Genomic DNA, 23,876 nt, shown 5'->3' with positions numbered 1-23,876 from the left:
TAAACATAACAAACATATATATACATATGTATGAATGTACATAACAGAATAAGTGTCATAAAAATACTTCAATAATTAACAAATTCGTAGGAAATAGTCGGAGTATATATAATTCTTTTGTTCCAAACACATTTTGATAATTAGACAAATTATAGATTACAGTTAGCATGTGAAAATGAAAATGAGGGACTTATTAAAAAGCAAAGCTTGTAATGGTAAGTCCCTTGGGATAAATTTATAGTAATCTTAATCGTATGTAATTAAAAGTAAAGTAGGACAATCTAGACCGCATCTGGGCAATTCCACAGGTTGGTCCAAATCATGTAACGTGAGTAACGGACACATTCCAAAGATTTGCCAGGAGCATAATAGAATTTCCCAAGTTTTGTTTTTATACAAAGAATAGTCAGACTGTGTACTTTGTTGTGATAAGGAGATGTTTAGTTCCTATCAATAATAATGGAGTTACAGCTCCAAGTATGAGTCAAGGTGTCTCCAAATGTAACATGAGTAACCGTGGAATAGCCCATATGAGGAACGGCAAAATAGGTTTGAATAACAAGGAAAAGGGGGGGGGCAGTGACTACTTAGATTAGGGGGGAGAAGGGAATATTAAAAACTGGGGGGCAGGGGAAAAAAACCACCTTGGTGAATTCGGGCCTATAAGCTTCTGGAAATCCTTGCTTCTGATTGGCTCAGAGCATATTAGTCTGTGAAAATCACCGACAATACTTTTCATGAAGCGCTCTCCAGAAGAGACATCATTCCAAGTTTTGTACTTCTAATACCAGGGTCCCGTAACACAAAGGTTAGCGATTCATCATACGCTTGATTTTAATTGATTGTACATTATAGTCAATGCAATCAATCGTAAAAAAAAATGTCCTAAAATCATTATTAAGCTTTGTGTCACAGGTCCCTGGAGTGTGAGTATACACTACAAAATATACATGAAATTGCAAAAGCTCCACTACTTTTTTTCTACACTACTTTTTTTCTACACACAAAGTACACAAAAGCTGAATTTACAATGAACAATACAAACATATGTAGCTGAAACAAGCTTAAGAGCAGAATTTTCACATCCTTGTCATGCTAACCATCAAAACACACAGGAAGGATGGTAGGGCAAGGTGATCAATGAGATAATATAAAGAAAGACAACTTGGAAATGATTCATTTACATTGAATCTAATCATCATCACTCGCTGGAGTGCCGTCATCATCGTACTTGTCTCTTCCATCACCAGCGCCACTGTAACCTCCGTAGTCATCACCGTCATCGTTGTAATCGTAGTTGTAGCTTGCCTCACTCCTGCTCTCCTCTTCCCTTCCTCCCCCACTGCTCAGTATCTGGGTGGCTCCTGAACGTCCTTTACGCTCCAAGAAGTCCTCACTGATTCCCGCATTCTTGAGGGCACTCTCATACTTTCTTTCTGCACGTTTCTTGGCATTTAACTAAAAGAATAAAATTTGAAACGATCTCTTAACAGAAAAAATGACAAGCAGTGTTTATCCTTCATCTAACTATACCTCAAATCAATGTATTTAGATTTTAATACATTCTGATTTAAGACTCTATTATACTATACTACTACTACTACTACTACTACTACTACTAATAATAATAATAATAATAATAATAATAATAATAATAATAATGAAAATAATAGCAACAATATTAATGATAATAATAATAAAAAAAATAATATTACAATTACTACTACTACTACCACTACTAGTACTAATAATAATGTTTACAAAAACTATGCAATTTCTCTAGTTTAACTGGAACATAGTTTCTATTCTGCAATACATTTTCAAGTACATAAAAAATGAAATTTGCAAATATTACCTCAGTCTCTCTCTCAAAGAGAAGAGGACGTGATTCAATCCTGGCCATCATTTCCTGCAGCTCTCGTTCATATTCTTCTTCACGAGCTCTCTCAGACTCTCTATGAGTAATACAATCAGTTTAGAAAAAAATGCTGCATTACTAATCTCATTGTCCAAACATAAATGAATCAAATGTTGCATTATGGTATTCATCCATACTGCAGAAAAACACTGTAATGGCAATACTGGTATCCTAAAATTATTCCAAAATGATTCACTGTATTTTGTGTGGTATTTATTTATTATTTATTTTTCCACAAATCAACTGGAAACTCTTTTTTATACTTAAGCTGAATTTTAAAATAGATGTAGAAAGAACAATCTAAAGCTCAATATTCAAAGTGGAGGGTCCCAAGTGAAGCATAAATCCTTGTGAATAGGCCCTACAAATAAATAATTCACTCAGAACTATAAGCTCGAAAAATGCCCTGAGCATGTAAAATTAGAGTAATTTAAGATTTTACAATCTATTGCAATAAAAAAGCTTATACTTATGAGTTTGATTTAAATGTAAACATAATTTGCTAAATCAGTTAGGATTTTTTGCAAGAAACTCACTTGCAATCAATTGTCACATCAGTTTACAATTACTTGCAAGACCTATGATCGATTCTGGGATGTAGAATAGACTTTCAATTAATTACAAGTTTCTTGTACATGTATGCCAATTAAAGGCAGGTTATTTTGTGCTTTCATGGGGAACTTGACACCACTCTGATACAAATCACCCAGAGTAGAATGAGATTTATGACCAATATACATATTGTCATGCCACTGGAAATTGCATTATGGCAAAGTCATTATCTCGCTTTTCCCTGGCCTGACAGTTGCCAAAGTATAAGCAGACTTAATAGCAAAAGAATTTGATGGGACACCTGGTCTCTGCTAGCAGGCATTTTCTAATGCTTTTCACAAAAATCTGGGATCAGCAAATAATGCTCTTTTCCCCATGAAAACGAATGCCTATCTGACTACATGAATCACACTCTTGAGGCAGACACTGGCCTAATTCATCATTTTTTTTACTGGAGACACAACATTTACTCCTGCAACAATCACTCCAGGCTTTATTTCTAAGATACAGGGTTAGGTTTAGGGTTGCAATAAAACTTATGTTATGTTTAGGGTTGGTGTTAGGGTTGAAGTAAGTCAATCAATTAATGTGTGGAGTTTTGGATTGTCACCAAAGCAAATGTCACAGAACCCATTTTTACCTGTGCTGTCTTAATTTCTCCCTATTGGTAGCCTCCAGGCTCTGGGAAGTGTCGTTGGCCCTAGCTTTACTGGTGATGAATCGTTGAAGCTTTTTCTCTCTGTATCTCCTCTGTTTCTCCTGCTCCATCTCCTGTCTCTCCCGCTCAGCCTTCTCTATCTGTGTCTTACTAAGTGCACTCTTCCGCAGCTCGTTAGCATTGGTAGTCTTCGATGGGAGCGTATCACCCATGTCGATGGATCTATAATCAATTAACCATAAAAATTATACGCCTACATCCAGTTTTCAATGTCTGTATGTTTTGAATACTAATATATACACTGTATTGTATAATCAGGTCCCCCTTGCATAAAAAATTACTTATGGTAACTTTGTCATTCAACTGTAACAACCTGGTCCATAAGGATGCAGAACATCCAATTGAAATCAAGGATTTCATTTTTGGGGGATGGCAAAGTTACCATATAAATAATGAAGTAATAATATCGCGCATATTTCCACCTTGTTAGGTGCTCAAGGCGCTCCTATATTACCCCGGCTAAGCTAGTATACCGATTCCAGTGCTCACAGCTTTTTGAGGAATTGCTTCCTGCTGGTACCCACTTACCTCACCTGGGTTGAGTGCAGCACAATGTGGGTAAATTTCTTGCTGAAGGGAAACATGCCTTGGTTGAGAATCGATGTCACATCCCACAGATTGAAAGACAAGAGTCTTAACCACTATTAATTTTTTATGCAATAGGGCTCTGGTCTGAAAAAATATATACATTTTGACTTCGGACTTCAACTTATGGAAGGATGACTTTAAAACAAAACTTTTCAGGTAAAATCTGCTGTGATCAACAAAATATCCTTGACCTTGTTCAAATTCGACTTTGTGTGTGGGGGGGGGGGGGGATTGCAATCAATACAAAAATATAATTTGTCCTTTTTCCTTTTTAACACTGCGAAAAAGAAAAAGGACATTATAAGGTAGGCCTAATGAATATGAATCATTTCAGGTATACTGTACCTTCTTAGAGAAGTAGACTTTGACAAAGACCCTCGGAGGGCCTCCTTCCGCCTCTCCTCTTCCTCCTCCATTTCAATCAGAGCTCTAGACTTGCGAGAGGGAATTCTGGCTGTCCTTAGATTGAAGGGTTCAATAACGGTCGGATCCTTTTCTCTCTTTTTCCTCTGAACCTCCTCCTGGAACCTGCGATGTAATTCATCATAGTCTGGAATCTCTCCATTTACCTTCAAATTAAAATATAAAGTAAGATAGGAGACACAATGTTGTTGAATAAGACTGTTGTTTTATCAATTATAGATCATTAAAGCATATCAAAACAAAATAATAATTTTCCTCACAAAAAAGGTGTGTTCAGAGCTTTGTCATACCTTTCAATTTCATTACAAATTGAAAAGAAGATTTTGCTTTTTTGAAAAATGATTTTCTAAAGGACTTTAAGTTTAAGAAAGAAATAGTAATTTCATCCTCTATTTTAAAGGAAACATAATAAATTCTGGTAGATTATTTCATTCATACTTAATTTCATCTTACAATATGTATTTCCAAGAAAAAGCAATAAATTCACCTACATGTAGAACCACTGTTTCATTTATACTTTGTAAAAAACATATTGTAAGACATTTCTTTGGCTTACCTGAGGTCTGAATTTGTGTTCTGTTGTAAGGAAAGCTTGCTTTTCCCGCTTTTTCTGCATCTTCATTCTCATCTTTCCATCGGTATACTCCTTGCCTCTGATCTGCATATTAGGAGGGAGTGAAGATTGCCTCAACATCTCCTCAGCTCTCATCTTGATTCTGATCTTCCGGTATTCTTCTTCCTCCAAAATTTGCTCATCAACTGTTGGATCAAAAACAGACTTTGGAACTGGTTTGGCCTTGAAGGTCGGTGTCTTTGGCCGCTTTGCTGACAGAGGAGCACTGGCAGATCTTTGGTGCTTTTTAGTTTCTGTCAGCTTGAATGGTTTTTGAGTAGTTGTGAGTTTTTTGTAGCTCTCTTCTCTGTTCTTCTTCGACTTTTCAATTTGTTGATCCATTATTTCATCATAGAGCGGTAGGAAAGTATGAGCCGGAACTGGATTTGCTTTGAACTTCTTCTGGCATTCTATTTCCTCTTGTTTCTCTCTATCAAGTCTTGCTTGATCAAGGTCCATGGAGGCTCTTGTTTTCTTCCGTTCTTCACTAGATTCCCTCAAGGACATGCTAAAAGGCTTTGGGATGGTTATTTTAGGAGACCATTCCTTTGCCTTGCTCTGTTGAGTTGAGTTGCTGCGGGCAGATGCTCTAGACAAACTGCGAGAACGTGGTATGTAGGAGTCGACGCTGAAATCTTCCCACATATTGTCAACCACTGCAGCTGGGGATCCAGGCTGCTTACTCAATGAAAGATCAAGCGAAGTGTTTACACTGGATATTATTTCATCCGTTGTAGCTGAACACTCACTCCCACTCCATGTGACATCACTCCAATCTGGCTTTTGTTTCTGACCATGAACGCCATTGCGTGCTGAAGATCTGGACTTTGGGCGGTCGGTCCATGCTGTCTGAGGCCGTCCAGTCGGTGGTTTCGAAGACATGTCTCTCACATTATCTCTTGGTAGAGCCGACCATGCCGGTAAACTCTGGTTAAACGCCTGCAGCGTGTCATCCATATGTTTGTGTTCATGTTCAGCTACATAAACTGGACCACTCTTAGTCATCCCTTTCACTTTATCAATTCCATTAATGTAATTCATACTCAAGCTCCAGTCGTTGCCATTGTCATCTCCGCCCAATCCCATTTCATTCCGCACATTATTTTCAAACTCAATTTCTTGTCGCTTTCGAGACACTTTCTTTTTATACCTCTTCTCCAGGGAATTCAGTGTTACCCGATGTTTCTCTTTCAGTTCTTTCAGCCGTTTGTAAAAATCTTCACTGCTGATGTTCTCCACATCGTTTGTGAGCTGATCAATAAGTGCATCTTCTTCCAAGGGGCCACCGCCAAATCCCTTCGAATGGGACTGAGCAAATTGTTCCTGGTCATAATCATGATAATCAGAGCCATTATATGACGCCAATAGTGCATCCTTTTTGAGATCGCGACTTCTTGCTAAATCTCGATCTAATTCACTCTCTGGCAAATTCGAATTCGGAATTCTAGGCCTCGTAATACAAGAATTGGTAACCACTGACAAGGAATGCCCTGTTGCCATGTTGATCTTCACGACGAACCGAAAACACGGATTAACGTCACACGTACGTACGTCGATCGGATTCGGCGCGGCCGTTCCGTCATATCATGGAGGCGACGTTGACGAATCTCGCACAGCGCCAACATACTTGACCCAAAAAACGACCCTGGGATCGGATTGATGTTGTAGGGTTCCTCCATTTACAAAAAAAATTATATATATTAACGTATTTGGTGGAATCTCACATATTGTAGAGTAACAATCCTACTCAGTGCCCAGACTCAGTGGTCCTAAGACTCCTAAATTACATTGATTTTTTTTACGAGCATTTTTTTTTTTTTGGGGGGGGGGGGAGTAAATTTCTCAATGAGCAAATTCTGTCACAATTATTTATAATGAAATTACCGTGCGAAGAGCTAGAGGTAAAACTGAACTCCATTATATAGGAATAGCTGGAAGCGTTTCAATGAATCTGACGGAAACTGTTAAATGACTGAATTTGTGATAACCGGACCCTTATGAACTAAGGAAAAAAGAAATCAATAAAATTAATGAAAAAATGATCGACTGAAATACCATCTCGCATTGAATAGAGTTGGCGAGTGAAATTAACATTCTTATTTTATGAGACAGCCGGATAGATTCCTGTAATAAAGTCATTCACTTTACCCCCCCCCCCCCCGATCCCTATTCCGAATGTAAGACAGATTTTACACATAGAAATAACCAAATTATTCTGTAATTATTCTTTCCTGCTATAAAGATTTTTTTACAATTTTACAGAACCTGCATGCAGGTCTGTTTTAAACAAGCCAGGGGAGTTTTATTACAATAAATTTGTAAGGTCACATACACCAAATATTACACAGGGCAGTAAGATTGCAGGTGTTCTCGAGACTCTGCTGTAGGATTTTTTTTAAATTTTTTTAGGGGGGGGGTTAAGTAGAAATTTTCAAACAGTGTACAGAGGTAATTCTTACGTTTCAAGAGACTGACTGACTGATTGATTGATTGATTGATTGAGTGATTGATTGAAGTGATTGATGATTGATTTTATTCGTCAAGAATATCACAGGTAATATGAGATACAATAAGAAAGGCTTATTTCCAAGGGTCCTATGATTAGAAACACAATGAAAGCAATGAGGGTTTGTCGATATCATGGTTTGAGTGTTCATCAAATGTTCGATCCCTAAAGCATTTGATAAGTGGAAGTGGAATAGACAAGCTCTTGCAGAGTGTCCTCCAAATATAAAATAATCACTTAAGATTCGAAACAGTTTGGATATGTACACAATCAAGTCAAATTACTGCATCATTTTTTTCTTTTACAAGTCATTCATTTATTTCTTATATCGCAATAAATCCATTGAAATGATAATTGCTGATGGATCCATGTTACATTTTGTTTCGCCAAATTAACCGTTGCCAGTTTCGTGCAGTTCTACACGTTTAATTCGTACGTTTCTTTATATATTATTATACTGACCTGGATGGAGGTAAAGGGGTGTGGGAAGGAAAACCTGGGGGTCATGGTAATTTAGTTAAAGGGATGGACCGGGCTGAAAGTATTCATAGCTTAATAAATAGAGTGGAATTCACTAAGCAAGATGCCGAAAATTTTATCAAAATTGGATAACAAATAACAAAGTTATTGAATTTTAACAATATTTTGTGAAAACAGTCGTTATGAATATTCATTAGATGGGCTATGATGTCACTCACATCTCCACTTTCTGTTTTCTTATGTTATCACATAAAATTATATTTTTTTCATTATTTCATAATAGTGCGAATAATATGTCTCCCTTATAATGAAATAAGCTGCAGCAATAATGCACTAAATCAGTTGTCAATCCAATTTTTCTAGTTCTTCGAGGAAAAAATTTAATAAACCTAATTTCATATTACAAAAGAACAAGCGAGGATGTGACCTCATGTAACATGTGATTCCATTTTCCGCCCCCCCCCCCCCTCGATGAAAACGGTGAAAAGCAATGCGATAAAGCGCAATGACCAGATTAGTTCCTGAGTGTTCTGCAAACAATAATACAGCAAAGTTCAAGATCTCGAAATGATCGAAGTTCATTATGTATTGTATGCTATTATATTTTCAGGGCACACACGCACATGTGGACTGTATCTACATTGCTGGACACGAATATTAAGACTTCTTCAAAAGTTTAGGGCCTACACAGAGATTTTTTTTTCTTAATTATTTTCTGCTTTACTAGGAACGGGCTAAAATGATCTTTAAGATAGTATTTTCGGTTCCCTTCCTTTTAAGTATGATCTTGCTTTATGTCGAGAGTAGAGGAACTCCTTTCGTGGACAGCAAGAATGGTCGAATCTTGGGAAGGACCATTGAGGTCACACCCTGGCAGTTACCAGAGGGCGAGACCATAGTGGTTGAGGCATACACCAAGATCCCATATGCCGAACCTCCAGTGGAAGAGCTGAGGTACAAGCATCCTGTCAAGAAAGTTTGGATGGGAGAACTGGATGCCACCAGACCAAACGTTGCTTGTCCTCAGTTACCATATCATGGATTTACTGTTGAAATGGAAGAGACGGAGGATTGTCTGTACTTGGATGTATTTGTGCCGTCGCCAAGGGTAAGTATATAGGCCTACAGTGGATACCGACAGGTCGAGTAATCTTGTTTGGGGTTATCTGAAGACATTTGGATGACCATTGTTCAATATAAAATAGAACTGACACGGAAGGTTTTATCATGTACTCATATGAGAAAGTTATATGGAAAAAATGAAAATCATCATGAGTTCAGTTTAGAAAATATCCAAGTAGGTCTATATTATTAATCTTTGTCAGGGATGCCCACCATGGCCCTGGGAAGCGGGGTGCTGAAGAACCCCAAGCTTTTCCTGGGAAGTGTTACGTGTGTTAATTTCCATGGGCAACAAGCGCCCCCAGGTGTGGCAACATGAATCAATACAACCGAAAGGACCTAGTGAAACCTTTTTTTCTTTCTTTTTTCTTGGTCAAACTTCTCAGGACTAAAGCTCATTTTCACACTCTTAAAAACGAAGAACTAATTAAGCTCTTAAAGAGCGTGTATTATATAGAGTGACTGCACTTCGGAGCGCTGATTTCTCTCGTTAGAATTTGAACTAGACAAGTCAACACCCTAAAGTGTAGTCACTATACACGCTCTTTAAGAGCTAAATTAGCTCTTCGTTTTCCTAGAGTTTAGTGAAACCATTTTTTTATATGCTTGTCAAATTTCTCGGGACCGAAATGACCTTCATTTTGTAGTGAAACCCTTTTTTGTTTTGCATTTTAGATTTACATCAGCACCCCCTGTAAAAAAAAAATCGTTTCCAGGTCCCTATACCCCAGTCACCAATAAGTAGCTATCTTGCATGTGTAAGATTCAAGTAGAAGGGTGACTGGTAGATGCTTTCCAATTCAAATTTTGTTAAATTCCTTAACATAATGAGCAATGAGCAAGAATCCTTTAAGGGGCTGAAGTTCCCTGGAGTGCATGTTAAAATATGAGAGTGAGTCCACCCTCCCCTCCTCAACTTCTTTGAAATAAAAATATATGTACTGTACAAAGAGTGGGTATATGTACTTTAAAAGGTGAAATCGCATACATCTTAATGTAAACCACGCCTTCAATGACACTGGTGCACATTTACTTTAATGACATGGTTCATTATGCAAACGGTCAGAGGAACAGTTCTGGTGGGTGTTTCATGAAAGTTGTCAGTACTGACTATTTTAGTGAAATCCCTGATTTTGGTTGGCTGAGAATAACTAGCCTCAGACTGTTACTATTACTGTCGGAGAAAGACAACTTGCAGTGCTGACAACTTTACAGTCCTCTGATGTAAATGCCTTCATTTTAAAGTACGCTCTTAAAACACGAGTTCAACTGTTGATCTTGACTAGTTAATGTCACATTGGCAGCATGAGGTGAACCTTTGCACCTTAACAAAAGGGTGCAAACTTGCCCCCGTTTCTGATAGGTCATCAACAATCTAACATGTGCAAAGTAGGTGAAAAATTGCACCTATTTGCATGTTCTCCCACTGTGACATCCGTCTGCACCTTTCATAATAACAAGAAACAATACTTTTAACGGTGTGAACTTGATCCCAATTTTCTTATAGTGAATATGCTTCTTGATAATAAACAAACCTTTAAAAATGATGAAATATTCTAGCCGATTTCAGCTGCAGTGTTGGTGTGGATTCATGGAGGAGGGTTTCAGGCAGGTGCAGGATCTGTGCCCGAACAGCTACCAATACCACTGGCATATTTTGGAGAAGTCATTGTCGTTACCTTCAATTATCGACTAGGAATGTTGGGATTCTTGAATACAGGTGAGATAATGTAAATGACGGGAAGTGCAAAAGAAACCTGTTAAGAGTGACTAAAGAAAATATATGAAGATGACATGACGGTGATTGAAAAAAAGGAAACACCAATCATTACAAATGCCTTTTTTCTATTAACCGAAATAAATATTCGAACTTGACCCTTGACCCAGACTGCGCTAGCTGTACACTTCATATCCATGGAGTTTATTGTGATCCATCCATATGGTGGTGGGGTGGATAAAATACATATCGTCTTTTTGTAAATATATCTTTATATATCTGTCTTTATAACTCTGTACCTCCGAAGTTTAATATGTTCTTTTTTTTATTTCACTCATTTTTGTACGACAGGGAATACGTTATAAAAAAGGTTATGTGTAACAACATAGTTGTTGATGCCATGGCGCCAATACTTCAACGATCCGTTCAAAGACGCCACCAACGGAAACCCCTTTTAGGGTTTCAAGACATTTTCTTCGGCGACATTTGCTCCAATGGAAAATCTGCATGTTTAGCCAAACATGAAACCTAAACTACAAAATAAAGTGAAAAAATCATAATCCTTATCCTTACATTATTCTAAACCCAACAATATATTACGATCCTAACACAAACCCTATATACGCCCTTGGAGATATTAAGACCGGAACAAATGTCATGTGACCGTTACTAGTAACGGTGACGGTGTTGGTCAAAATCATGACGATAGTTGATGAGAAATTGGCGATGATGAAAGAAAGATGATATGAGCCTATGTTCATGATGTTGCGATAGCATTGTGAACTGCGATAATTTTTTCTTCATGTGATAAAAATGCGACTAACTTAACCCTAAAAAGACTGGGCTATTTTGGAGGCTAGAAAAACTGGGGGGGGGGGCTTTTGGGCCCCCCCCTAAGATCTCGGCCGTTGGTCGTCCGATCGCAACCAAATTTGGCACACACATCCTTTGTCATGTCCTCTAAAAGAAAACATAGTCAAAATACTGATATTCATTGTATTTTTTAATATATGCATAATTAATTATGCGAATATGCAAATTTTTATTAAAAATTGAATTTTTCATACTTTGGTACTTATTACGGTCCATAAATTCCTGTTTCAAGGTTTTCAGCTGAAAGAAGAGGTTGTTGCTTGAATTATTAGATATGCTTATGCAAATTAGTAATTACTAAATATGCAAATAAGTACTCCGCATGCGTTATGTAGAGAAATACAATAATTGGCATGTTTTATTGCATTACACTCTCTTGCAATGAGACAAAGCAATCTTGGAAGATACACAAGTGATGTGTTACATGTACACTAGCTGGTGAAAACAAAGCATAGGAGATATCACATAATTTATGCAAATTATATTCATAATTAATTATGCGAATATGCAAATTTTTATCAAAAAATTGAATTTTTCATATTTTGGTACCTATTGCGGTCCATAAATTCCTGTTTGCAAATTCTTGAGTATTCTAGATATATTTTGGGTTTGTGTAATATATAACTTATTCAATATCACTTATAGCATAATCAACTAAAGTGTGACATTACTTGTCTATTCAGTGTTTCCTGCACCCAAGAATATAGTTGTGCAAGCGATTCTGGTATTTTGCACTACTTTTCTTATGTTTTTCTTTGATTTTAATTTCTTATGTATTTCTTTATTTTGCATTTCTTATGTATTTCTTTATTTTTTTATGCAATGTTTTTCATTATTTTCATATCCTAGAACTGCTACTTGAATTCACAAGTGACATAATATAGAAAGAAACAAATAAAAATGTAGTTAGAAAACAATGTGTATAACATTCATTCAAATACCATACACTTTACACACAAACGAATACAAATTTCAATTTCTTACGTGACATGTGATACGAAAATGTTACGTAACTCCGCAACCGCGGCATGGGGGTATACAAATTTGGTATCAAAAGTTGCGCAAAACTCAAGAGAAAAAAGTCATGAAATGGCGGCGCGAACGCTTTATGCGCAAAAAAGTTATCGCGATTTATGTACAGGGGGGGGGCCTAAAAGGCCCCCCCCCCCAGTTTTTTTAGGGTTAAGTGGTCTGTCTTTTCTAAATGATATTTTCATTAATTGTAGGTGACGGAGAAATCCCAGCTAATCTTGGAATGTTTGATCAACGAGAAGCGCTCATCTGGGTCCAAGAAAACATAGCAGGTACGTTTCTAATAATAGGCGGGTATTCTTTTGATCGTTGGAGTCACATAATATCAATTCATAAGAGACTGATTTGACTAGCAAAAAGCCTTGATGAAATGATATAAAAATGCTTACTTTGTGGATAGAAGCAGAATTGAAATTTTCAAGGGTTTCGTTTCTCCGTTGCAACTAGTCTTCAGGCACAGACCCTGATTGAAACTTTGATCAGCAGGTGTGCCTCCACGCAAAGACTAGCACATACAAAACTTGTTTGAGAGAGCCTTCAGTACACAAGGCATGAGTATAGACTGCACATTCAGACCCTTAACTCGAGTGAAGGGTTTGAACAGCAGACAAGGTTGCAACAGTTTACATAATTATAGGAGATGTTTTAAGGTTTGTATGGTGGTAGTAACAGTCAACCTGCCCGAAATGTCGAGTCTTCTCATTTTCTCCTGCATGCATTACTTCACTCGCCGACTCAAGCCAGCTTTCTCTAATCTCTCCAACTCAAACCAGCTTTCTCTCTCCTCTTCAACTCGAGCAAGCCTTCTACTCAAGCCTCTCATCTTGCCTCCTTCTCAAGCTTTACTCTTCCTGGTTTACAGTCCGTTTAAAATTAAGAGACAGTGATTGCAGCAAACAATGTTTTTCATGAGAAAATCTTACATTATTATGAAGGTTAATTGTCCAAATATCATCATACATCTAGATCCGGTACATTAATGTAAACTTCTCTTTGTAAAATCATGAAATCTTAGCTAAAAATCGACAATTCTGATGATCACTAACACAGAAAAGCATATGTGAGGGCAGTGTATTTATATTTTTTCGAAAATTACCTGACATTTGATGGCATTCCGTGATCATTTTGCTAATTTATTTATTTTTTCTAATTTCTTTTGCAATTACGCATTTTCTTCCAGAGCTATTTGGCACATATTGTCTTTTATTTAAACATACAAACACCTAATTGGTGGCAATTTCATTCGATTCTCTTCGAACTCTTTTTTGAGGTCGTTACCACAACTGGTATTTATCTTTATAAGGACTACATTCATTTCCGAAAGATATCCACTTTCTGACCTCCCCTTTCTCGCCTCTCCATTTCACTTCTACCTCTATCCACTGGACTTACGGACTTTACACATGGTGTACCGGAAACTATTTCCGCGGATAGTTTAGATATATATTTTGAGGGTGTTGTTCGCGTTGTTATGATCATTTTGTTCAAGGACGTTCCATAGTCAAAATGAAATCCATGTCATTTTCACAGAATTTTGCACAGAGTTTCTTTAGAACCTAAATATTCCAAAAATTCAAAAAATAACATGGGTTCATGTGCTTGATTTTTTTATATCGTGCTCCGTAGTTCGCCAAATTGAAAGTTTTCGAGAATTACGCAATCAAAAGAACCTCACAAGACCTCAAGATCATAATGTTTAAGCATCTTATTACTCACTTAAAATCCACGTAAATTTTATCAAATTTTACATTCCAGTTCAGGAATGTAGACCAAAGATGGCGAAGTAATTCATAATTCATTAGAACTTTTCAGGTGAAAAACACATTCATATCTGTAAAAAAAAATAGGTAAACATGACAAAATCATCCAAAATATTTGAATTTTCTATACCGAATTCAAGAAGTACAATAAATGCTGCACTTAATTAAAAATCCATGTCATTTTCACCAAATTTTGCAAAGTTGTAGAGAAAATTATATTTAAGAGGTGCAAACATTAAACAAAATGAGAGCTTATGTGCTTGTTTTCAAAGTATCATGCAGCGCTTTTGTTGTAGCTAATGCAGTGGCGTAGCTACGGGGGGGCCTGGGGGGCACGTGCCCCCCGGTGACCCCCAGAAAAAAAATTGCAAGGCAAAAAAAAAGGAGAAAGAAGAAAAGAAAAGGAAGAAAAGGAAAGGAAAAAGAAAGACAGAAGAAAAAAGAAGAGGGAAATAAGAGGAGGAAAACGAGTGAATGAAATAATGTGAGGGGAAGACTTGCAAAACAAAAAATCTTTCATGTTACTATATAAAATTTTTACTTGGGCTTCGCGCCGAACATTGTTTGATTTGCCAAGTTCATATTGTGTACGTGTATTCCATAATGTTCCATCAAACAAATGTATTCGGAATGCCCAGAATCTAGGTCTAAATCTAAAACATGCGCGATAGCCTGCATGTTCCTTATCTAAAATGTACTTAAATTATCCAGTTTCACATCATAATATCAATAATTGTCTGCTCACGCTTCACGATCGCATTATTAATGATACCCAATTAACTGTATCCTGTTTATGATTTACAAAATGTGAATAGAGTGTCCTGCTTGTTAGTCTAAAATTTCAATTTTCTAGCATCAATCGTTTAGTTACATACCTATCCCAAATGTGCTTAGAATGACCATTTTTTAGATCGGAATGTAAAAAAAAAATTGCTCGCGCTTCGCGCTCGCATTGTTGGAATATATACCGTCTTCGTGGGTAACTGTAAGCAGTCCTTAACAGGTCCCTTTTCGATAATGCTAGAACCAGTGGCGTACCGTGGGTCACGGCATTGGGGGGGCACCAGCAAAAATTTCGAGTCACTTAGGAAGCGCGCGAAGCGCGCTCAGTTGCCAGGTATACTGACCTAATAGAGATATTTAAAGGACATGTAGTGCCATTAAACATATATGTATCTCACTGACTAGATAATGCGAGCGCGAAGCGCGAGCTGAAAATTTTTGATATTCAGACCTAAAAAAGGACATTATAAGCAAATTTTTGTAATCATGATCTGTCTCGCTAAACAATGCGAGCGCGAGCTGAAATTTTTGTATTTATTGACCCAAACAGGGACATTTTAAGGACTATATTTTAGGAAACCATTTAGAGTACAAATATCTCAGCATAGTCATCTAATGCTAGTGCCATCCTTTGCTGATTTTCTTAGAATTACATCTTAACACATGAAGCACTTTTTGTAGTCATTGTATCGTGATTATCATACGCATCTCACTAATCAACTACTGCGAGCGCGAAGCGCGAGCTGAAATTTTTTTTAATTCTCACCTGAAGAGGGGCATTCTAAGGCTTGTTTTGTAGGAATTCACTAAGACCTTACGTATTTCACTAACCAAATAATGCGAGCGCGAAGCGCGAGCTGAAAAATTTTGATATTCAGATCAGAAAAATTGACATTTTAAGGACAGATTTTAGGAATTCATGAGGAGCAGACATCTCACCAATCCACTGATGCGAGCATAAGCACGGACAGGAAATGTTTTATATTAAAGGGGAAGTTCACCCTGACAAAAAGTTTATTGTAAAAATAGCAGAAAAATTAATAAAAAATATTGCCGAAGGTTTGAGAAAAATTCATCAAATAATTAAAAAGTTATTAGAATTTCAATTATTTGAGTTGTGACGTCATATGCGAGCAGCATTCATACATAGCGAATGGTAAAAAATCAAAGAAATGTTATTTTCTCAGAAAATAAACGTGTTTTTCACTGTACCTTTTGTATATCAATAGACAAATCATTTCACACCCGATCATGAAAAGAAAACAAAATTAAGTAATCAGGAACCATAAAAAATTTGAAATTCATGCATTTTATATTACATAACACATGGGGCAGCTGCTCGTTTATGACGTCACAGATCCAAAACTTTGAACTCTAATAACTTTCTTACTTTTTAACGGATTTTCCTCAAACCTTCACCAATATTTTTTACTAATTTTTCTGCTATTTTTACAACAAAGTTTTCTTCAGGGTGAACTTCCCCTTTAAGACCTTAAAATAGGGCGATCACTTTAGGTAGTCATGAAAAGAAGCAAATGTCACTACATAAAACAATAATAACTCGAATTGCGAGGAAATATATTTGGTGTATATTGATTTGAAAACGGGAGGTTTTAGTACAACAGGATCATATATCCCGTTAAACAGTCTATGCGAGCACCAGGAACAATAAAGACATAGGCCCTAAGCAAATAATGTTTCATAACGTTATGAAAAAATGCTTCTTACGTAATATAACATAACACAATATAATATAACATTTTAATGAACAATAATTTCTTCTTTCCCCACTACGTTTCTCTTCCTTTTCCCTCTTTTTCTCCTTTTCCCCGTTTTTTTTTTTTTTTTTTTTTTTGGCCAGCCGATTGGGGGGGCACGTGCCCCCCCATGCCCCCCCCGTAGTTACGCCACTGGCTAGAACAGTTAATTTCTGTTCATGCTTGGCGTTCGCAGTAACCATATAGTTACATACGAATCTTGTTCAGGATCACACATAACATTGCCCAGAATATTAAATTTTCAGGACAAAATATATGAAAGTAAGATAAAAATCGCTCGCGCTTCGCGCTCGCACTTTTTATAAGGCTTATGAGATTATTTCATGTTTATGTTGTTTTATAAGAATAAAGCTAAGAAGTGACTGATCGGGGAAAATATAATTTCGGGCCCCGTCCCCTCTTGGCGAAAGTGGGATCCGCCCTTGTGACTCATGTACACACATTGGAAAAAATGGCCGGCCCCCCCCCCTGAAAAAGCAAGGACCCCATAGTGCCCCCCCAGGAAAAATACCCTAGCTACACCACTGAGCTAATGTGATTTTAAAACACATCACATCGCGTGAAAGGCTTTAGTATATATGTGAAGAAATATTCCGAACCACTCTCCCATTTTATTAAAATTCGAGGCCATATTCGTCATAATTCGTAGCTCTTCAGGAGAAAGTAATCTGAAGTTGTAGAGGAATTTTGCAAGTGGGTCCATGGATTATTTTCATTGTGCAGTTGCTGCAATCTCTCGTCTCAATCCCATCAGCCACTGTCGCAGGCGGTATTCAGTTGCTTCAATGACTTCTCATACTTTTTTTTCTTTAGCTTTTGGGGGTGATCCATTACGTGTTACCATCTTCGGGGAAAGCGCAGGAGGTGCAAGTGTAAATCAACATCTTGTGTCGCCTCTCAGTGCTGGATTGTTTAATGGTGCTATACTACAGGTGCGTATAGGCCATCAGTCATGACTGGTGATGGTGGTGGTGATGTTGATGATGGTGACGATAATGTCGATGATGTTTGATGACGATGTTGAAAAGATGAAAATGGTGGTGATGATGAAGATGATGGCGTCGCGTGAGACGATAATGGTAATGGTCGTGGCGATGATAAATAGATGCTGATGGTGATGAAGATTCTGGTGATGATAATGATGTTTATGGTGGTGATGATGAAGATGATAATGGTGGTGATGATGAAGATGATGGCGTCGCGTGAGACGATAATGGTAATGGTCGTGGCGATGATAAATAGATGCTGATGGTGATGAAGATTCTGGTGATGATAATGATGCTTATGGTGGTGATGATGAAGATGATAATGGTGGTGATGATGAAGATGATGGCGTCGCGTGAGACGATAATGGTAATGGTCGTGGCGATGATAAATAGATGCTGATGGTGATGAAGATTATGGTGGTGATGATGAAGATGATAATGGTGGTGATGATGAAGATGATAATGGTGATAATGATGGTATTTGATGAAGATGACAATGACGGTAATGACGATATGTAAAGACTATATATGATAATCACGATGATGATTGTGGTGATAATTGTGATGATAACGACGACGATAATAATAATACTCATCCGTATATGGATATTGTTCTATTTTCATTACCTGATTATTGCATCACGGTTTGTCATTCCAACGAATGCTAACAGGACGATTCAAACCCGAGCCATGAACATCATTCTGATCCGTTTCAAGGAACATTAGACCGATTAACAAGATCATAATACCTTCACAAAAATCTCATTTAATTAATCATTTATTTTAAAGGGTGTTTCCATCATGATCAAGTATAATAATCAGCTATTTTCGATTTGTATCTATCTTAGAGTGGAAATGCCATTTTGGAATCTGGATTGGATACAAATCTCGTCGACAAGACTTTCAAATTTGGGAAAGGGGTCGGATGTGATGTTGACAACAGCAAGGATCTTGTGGCTTGTTTGAGAAGAAAATCTTGGGAAGAACTGAGAGATGGATATCTCGAATTGGTAACTTTACCAGCCACTTTTAAGTGTTACTGATATAGGTTGAAGATCAGTGGGGATCCAACCGGATTGGACACATTTGATTGAACGGCCCGACCATTGTTCAAAAAACAATGAAACCCGTGAAGCAATATTGGGTCAAATACATGCCACTGTAGATCATGATGACCGTAAAATTTAGGTTACTGAGTTCGAATAGACCTCAAATGATTATTTGTAACTATTTGTAAATTTTATTCTTAGCGTTTAGTTGTTCCAAATTGTAAACGTACATGATACGACAAGATCATTTATAAATAAAGCAACGACCACATATCAAAATAAGATAATAGTAATAATAGTAGTAGAAGTAGTAGTAGTACACAGCAAAAACTGTGGTGTTAACCGGTGTACATAGAGGACCACACCACTTATATTACACCGGTGTTAAATTGGTGGTGTAAGTTTTACACATATAGGTGTTATTACAACACCTTTTGTTGTTACATTTACACTCTTCGGTGTTATGTTTAATCTCTAAGGTGTAATTTTAACACCTCAGGGTAAGGTCCTCTATTAACACCAATTGGTGTCGGTTTTAACACTGCAGTTTTTACAGTGTAGTAGTAGTAATAGTATAGTAGTAGTAGTAGTAGTATAGTAGTAGTAGTAGTAGTAGTAGTAGTAATGGTAATAACAATGATAATGATAATTGGGTATTTAATATATGTATATCACGTACATGCATATCCACCTTGTTGGGTGCTCAAGGCGCTTAACCTCGGCTAAAGTAGGCTACCGATTTCGGTATTCATATTGAGGATTTTTTTCCCGTATTGGCTCCCATTTACGTCCCTGGGGTCGGGTACAGCATGACATGGATGGATTTCTCGTGGAAAAAATTAACGCCGTGGCTGGGATTCGAACCCACGACCCTGGTCATCAATATGATTAGCATGAACTAAAACGTGTCCAGTATTTTAATTAGGCCTAACCCCACTCTCCTGTTTTTCAATTGCAGTTCCCAGATATGGTTGACAAAGTGGTGGGTTGCATTGTAGATGGGTACTTCTTACCTGACAAACCCATCAACCTGATGCTCCAGGGGCATCTTAACGCCGACAACGTCCTCCACGGTTCTTTATCGAATGAAGGCACCTGTATGTTGGTCTTCAGTGGTCTAGCTTCCACCGAGGACAAACCACCTCCTGTTCTATCAGTTGAGGAGTTCAAGGCTCAGCTCTTAAGGTTTTTCAAGGTTCCGGATCCACTTCTACTGGATACACTCGCCTTCCTCTACTCCGACGACGCGCATGTACGTACACAACTTATAGGTAGAGGCGTTAGTGTATTTTTAAGATGATTTTTTTTAACATCACAGGCTGAACTCGATACAAAAGGATATCGACGACTATGAAGATATTGGTGGCGGCAGTGATGATGATGGTGGTGAGGATGGTAATGAATATGATGACGACGATGATGAAAAATATGATGAGTATAATAATGATAATGATGAAGAAGATTGATGACGAATATAATGATTATGATTAATATGATGATAAAAATGGTGGTGGTGGTGGTGCATGGTGATGATGATGATGATGAATGTTATGACGAAGACTGTGGGATTTTTTAAACATCACAGGCAAAATTAGATTCAAAAGAAAGTCAATGATGTTGATAGTGGTGATGATGACGAAGATAGTGCTAATGGTGACGATGACGATGATTGTGATGATGACGAACGATGGTGATTGTAATGACGGTGAAGATGACGATGATCGCGTCGGTAATGCAATCAAGATGATGAATAACAATAGACTATCATCCGAGTTTAACCCTTCTCATAGCCAACATTTTAGCTTCCCAAATGACTCGGGTTTAACAGATCTTGAACATTAGCCTGTTCCTGTAACTCTACATGAGTCGAGGATAGTAAAGAAATAAATTATGGCCCCATGAAGTAAGCAATGTCGCAGAATCGTAGAAATTTTGTTCTAAATGAGAAATGTCAACAAACTAAATTACAATATTTTGCAATAATTATAACGAAAATGTCGTGAAATGAAATAATGATATTCTCTGAATGAAAGTTTAGTAAAAAAAAATTTGCATTCGAGCCAGAGAAAATACTAATTTTTCATCAGTGATTGATAATTAAAGGTAATTTAATTTGTTAAACATGTATTTAGGTTGTTGCTGTATTAAACAAATTTTCAAACTTGACGAGATCTTCTTAACCGTTTTCATAACCAAAGATTATAGGAAAAAAGGGCGACTACTTCCTGAAGCTGGCTGATGTTTTCACAGACTTCTTCACTTGCTCCGAAAATGCATTCTCTAGTCTTATGTCAACGGCGGGGAAAACGGTCTACAACTACAACATGACACACATACCCTCTCACTCAGCCTTGGGTCATCTGAAATGGGCAGGAGCAACTCATGTAGAGGATATCCCTTATGTCTTTGGTAGTCCTCTACTCCGTGATAGAGAAGAAGGACCCAAGGGCATGTCCGGATTCTTCAGTGGGACCGAGGAGGCTGGCTTGTCAAGACAGATCATGAGATACTGGTCTAACTTTGCGAAATCAGGGTAAAGATTGTTTAATTTTAATCCATACTGGTGTAAACGATAAATATTTATTCCTGCAACAAATGAAGGAACTGTTCTAAAAATCTTGCTTTAGTGATAATGATATTCAGTTTTGATGGCAGTTCTAGAGTGAAGTGGTTTTGATGGTGTCACAACATAAATGCTAAGCCTTACCTTTACATTATATTAAACTCAAAGCCTGTCATACCAAAGATCACAATAACGATAAAGTTTTCAACGAAGTTGCGATGAATCTAATTTTCTGTCAAGAGTATAAGGCCTATTTGAACAACTTTAAGAACATATCAATCTAATTGTCTCGGATTAAAATTCGTCTCGGAACAATGCCAGCTTTAATTCGAGTTAAAGTGAATCAGATTCTGAATGAATTTGACTTGGATTGGTGGGCCATCAATTGAAAAATCACTCAATCCCGAGTCAAAATAAATCGAAAACGAGTAACAGAGATGACTCTCAGTTCCGAGTCAAATTTGACTCCTCAAATATTACTCTACCATGTCTTCTGTTACAAGCCAACACAAAGTCATAACAGAAAAAGAAAATGATACATTTACAAGATGCGTTTCCCGACAAACTCCAATGAGCTCATGTGACTAAAAGTAATTCTCTTACAGAAATTTGTTCCTTTCATTACCAGGAATCCCAATTTATCATCCAAAGATCCTGAGGTTGTCAACAATCCGCTTGGTTTTGAGGAATGGCAACCATTTACAAATGAACACCCTTACTATAAGGAATTAGATTATGGATTTCGTACAACAGAAGGTGTGATGAAAGTCAAGGAATGTCACTTTTGGACTCAGATACTGCCTAAGATGATTATCCAATCATGTAAGTGCACTGCAAAAACTCAGGTGTTGATTTAACACCAGTCCGGAATCTATATATGTCCACACCAGAGAAGTATTGAAACGAAACCAGTTTGGAATCAAACCTATGCTGTTTTAATACCAATTGGTGTTGTATAAAAACCTATCTGGTGTCAGATCGAAACCAAACTGGTGTAGTTTAACACTTCTCTGGTGTGAACATATTATATTCTGGGCTGGTGTGAAATCAACACTGGTGCTTTGCATTGTGTATTCCACACCCAACGGTGTGTTCCATAATTATGCAGTTAAGGATCTTTGAAGAATAGCATTTCGTATCATTTTTTTTATTTGCCTCACTTCAACATGTCGATATCATATTGTTGTTTTTCACACCAATTGGGGCTTCATGTTTTCTTAGTGTCCAATGTCCAATCTCTTCATCTCATGGACTTGTCGCTTTTTATATTAATTATATTCAGTTGAAATGCTAAATCTAAAGATGTTGACTGATCGGGTGGCTGAACAGAGTTCTGGAACATGCGATGGTGATTCCTGTTTAGAACCGTAAGATTGAGGGAAACATTACTGCCAACCTGGGTGTGAAACAAGTATAGGCCATCATTGACTAGTTGTCATCACTAACGGACTGTTACGGCGGCTACAAATTGAAATTAGTAGCCCAAATTACCATTAAGAAGATATGAGTAGCACCATGAGTAGCATGCTGGGAATGGGCATCATACTTGCACAAAGAGCTCATTGCTTAGATAAAAGAAAATTGAACGTATTGATGGTAAGATTTAACTCATGAAGATACATAGGAAGTTGGTCAATTTCCATATGCACGAGCAAATTATAATGTTTTCTGGCTTTTAATGCTATATATTCGATAAAAAAGAGTAAATTTTACCCATTTTTTTTTATTTCTCCTTGTATGCTATCTGCTTTATCACATTTTACATCAATAGTTTTCATTGTATTTTGAATTGTCAATTTTATAACTTATTTATTAATTTTACTTAGTTTGATTTTAGTCACATGCTTTTGAAGTAATTCCCTTTATTTCTATGATATTCTTCGTCTTTTAAATTGTCTTGATTTTATTCAAGGTTTTTAATTTTTGTTTCAAATTATTTCATGTGATAGCATTGATATGTCATGTAGTTTTGATTGTGTACTGTATTTTACTTTATATCAATTTATTTCATTTACTTTGTAAATCTTTCTATGTCTACAGGGCTCTTTTGTGGAGCAGGCCTTTGGGCTCTGAAAGGACTGTCCTGATTTTACATAAAACTAAATAAATGAATAAGGAAATTTATGATCATGATACGAAAAAATTACACTTTATCACGATTTCCTTTTTTTTCTGGAACGCACTTTCTGATAAATCTACCTCAGTGCAACAATTATATAATTCTTGTGTATCACGTGGAATAATTTATAGATGTATGCAATACAATAGTAGCATCATATTTTTATGTAGTCAATACCAGGGTATATGAGGGGATCAAGTCCCCTTCTGGCTTGTGATGAATCAGAATCAATCAATCAATCACATTACTTGTTGAGGGGTTTGTTCCTACATAAATATGATTCTCACTGATCCAAG

General features: G+C 37.0%; 2 protein-coding genes across 2 annotated transcripts; one reads left to right on the top strand and one right to left on the bottom strand.

Annotated features, from left to right (window-relative positions):
• Nucleotides 1–986: 986 nt before the first annotated feature.
• Nucleotides 987–6,355, bottom strand: LOC121418493 (protein FAM161B-like). Its single transcript, XM_041612400.1, has 5 exons — nt 4,756–6,355; nt 4,122–4,345; nt 3,111–3,350; nt 1,856–1,955; nt 987–1,458 (listed from the first exon to the last, which is right to left on the bottom strand). Exons 1-5 carry the CDS (start codon nt 6,310–6,312, stop codon nt 1,192–1,194), a joined length of 2,388 nt encoding a protein of 795 aa, XP_041468334.1. The 5' UTR covers nt 6,313–6,355; the 3' UTR covers nt 987–1,191.
• Nucleotides 6,356–8,369: 2,014 nt separating this feature from the next.
• LOC121418492 (cholinesterase 1-like) lies at nt 8,370–23,221 on the top strand. The gene is made up of 9 exons (XM_041612399.1): nt 8,370–8,906; nt 10,481–10,640; nt 12,737–12,814; nt 17,677–17,795; nt 18,698–18,859; nt 19,857–20,150; nt 21,097–21,431; nt 22,090–22,283; nt 22,744–23,221. The coding sequence occupies exons 1-9, from the start codon at nt 8,538–8,540 to the stop codon at nt 22,830–22,832; spliced, it is 1,800 nt and encodes a 599-aa protein (XP_041468333.1). The 5' UTR covers nt 8,370–8,537; the 3' UTR covers nt 22,833–23,221.
• The last annotated feature ends 655 nt before the right edge of the window (nt 23,222–23,876 follow it).

The sequence above is a fragment of the Lytechinus variegatus genome, chromosome 7 (assembly GCF_018143015.1).
Source record: "Lytechinus variegatus isolate NC3 chromosome 7, Lvar_3.0, whole genome shotgun sequence".
Classification (NCBI taxonomy): domain Eukaryota; kingdom Metazoa; phylum Echinodermata; class Echinoidea; order Temnopleuroida; family Toxopneustidae; genus Lytechinus; species Lytechinus variegatus.
Note: the sequence above shows the minus strand (reverse complement) of the source record. Positions and strands in the feature narration are given on the sequence as shown.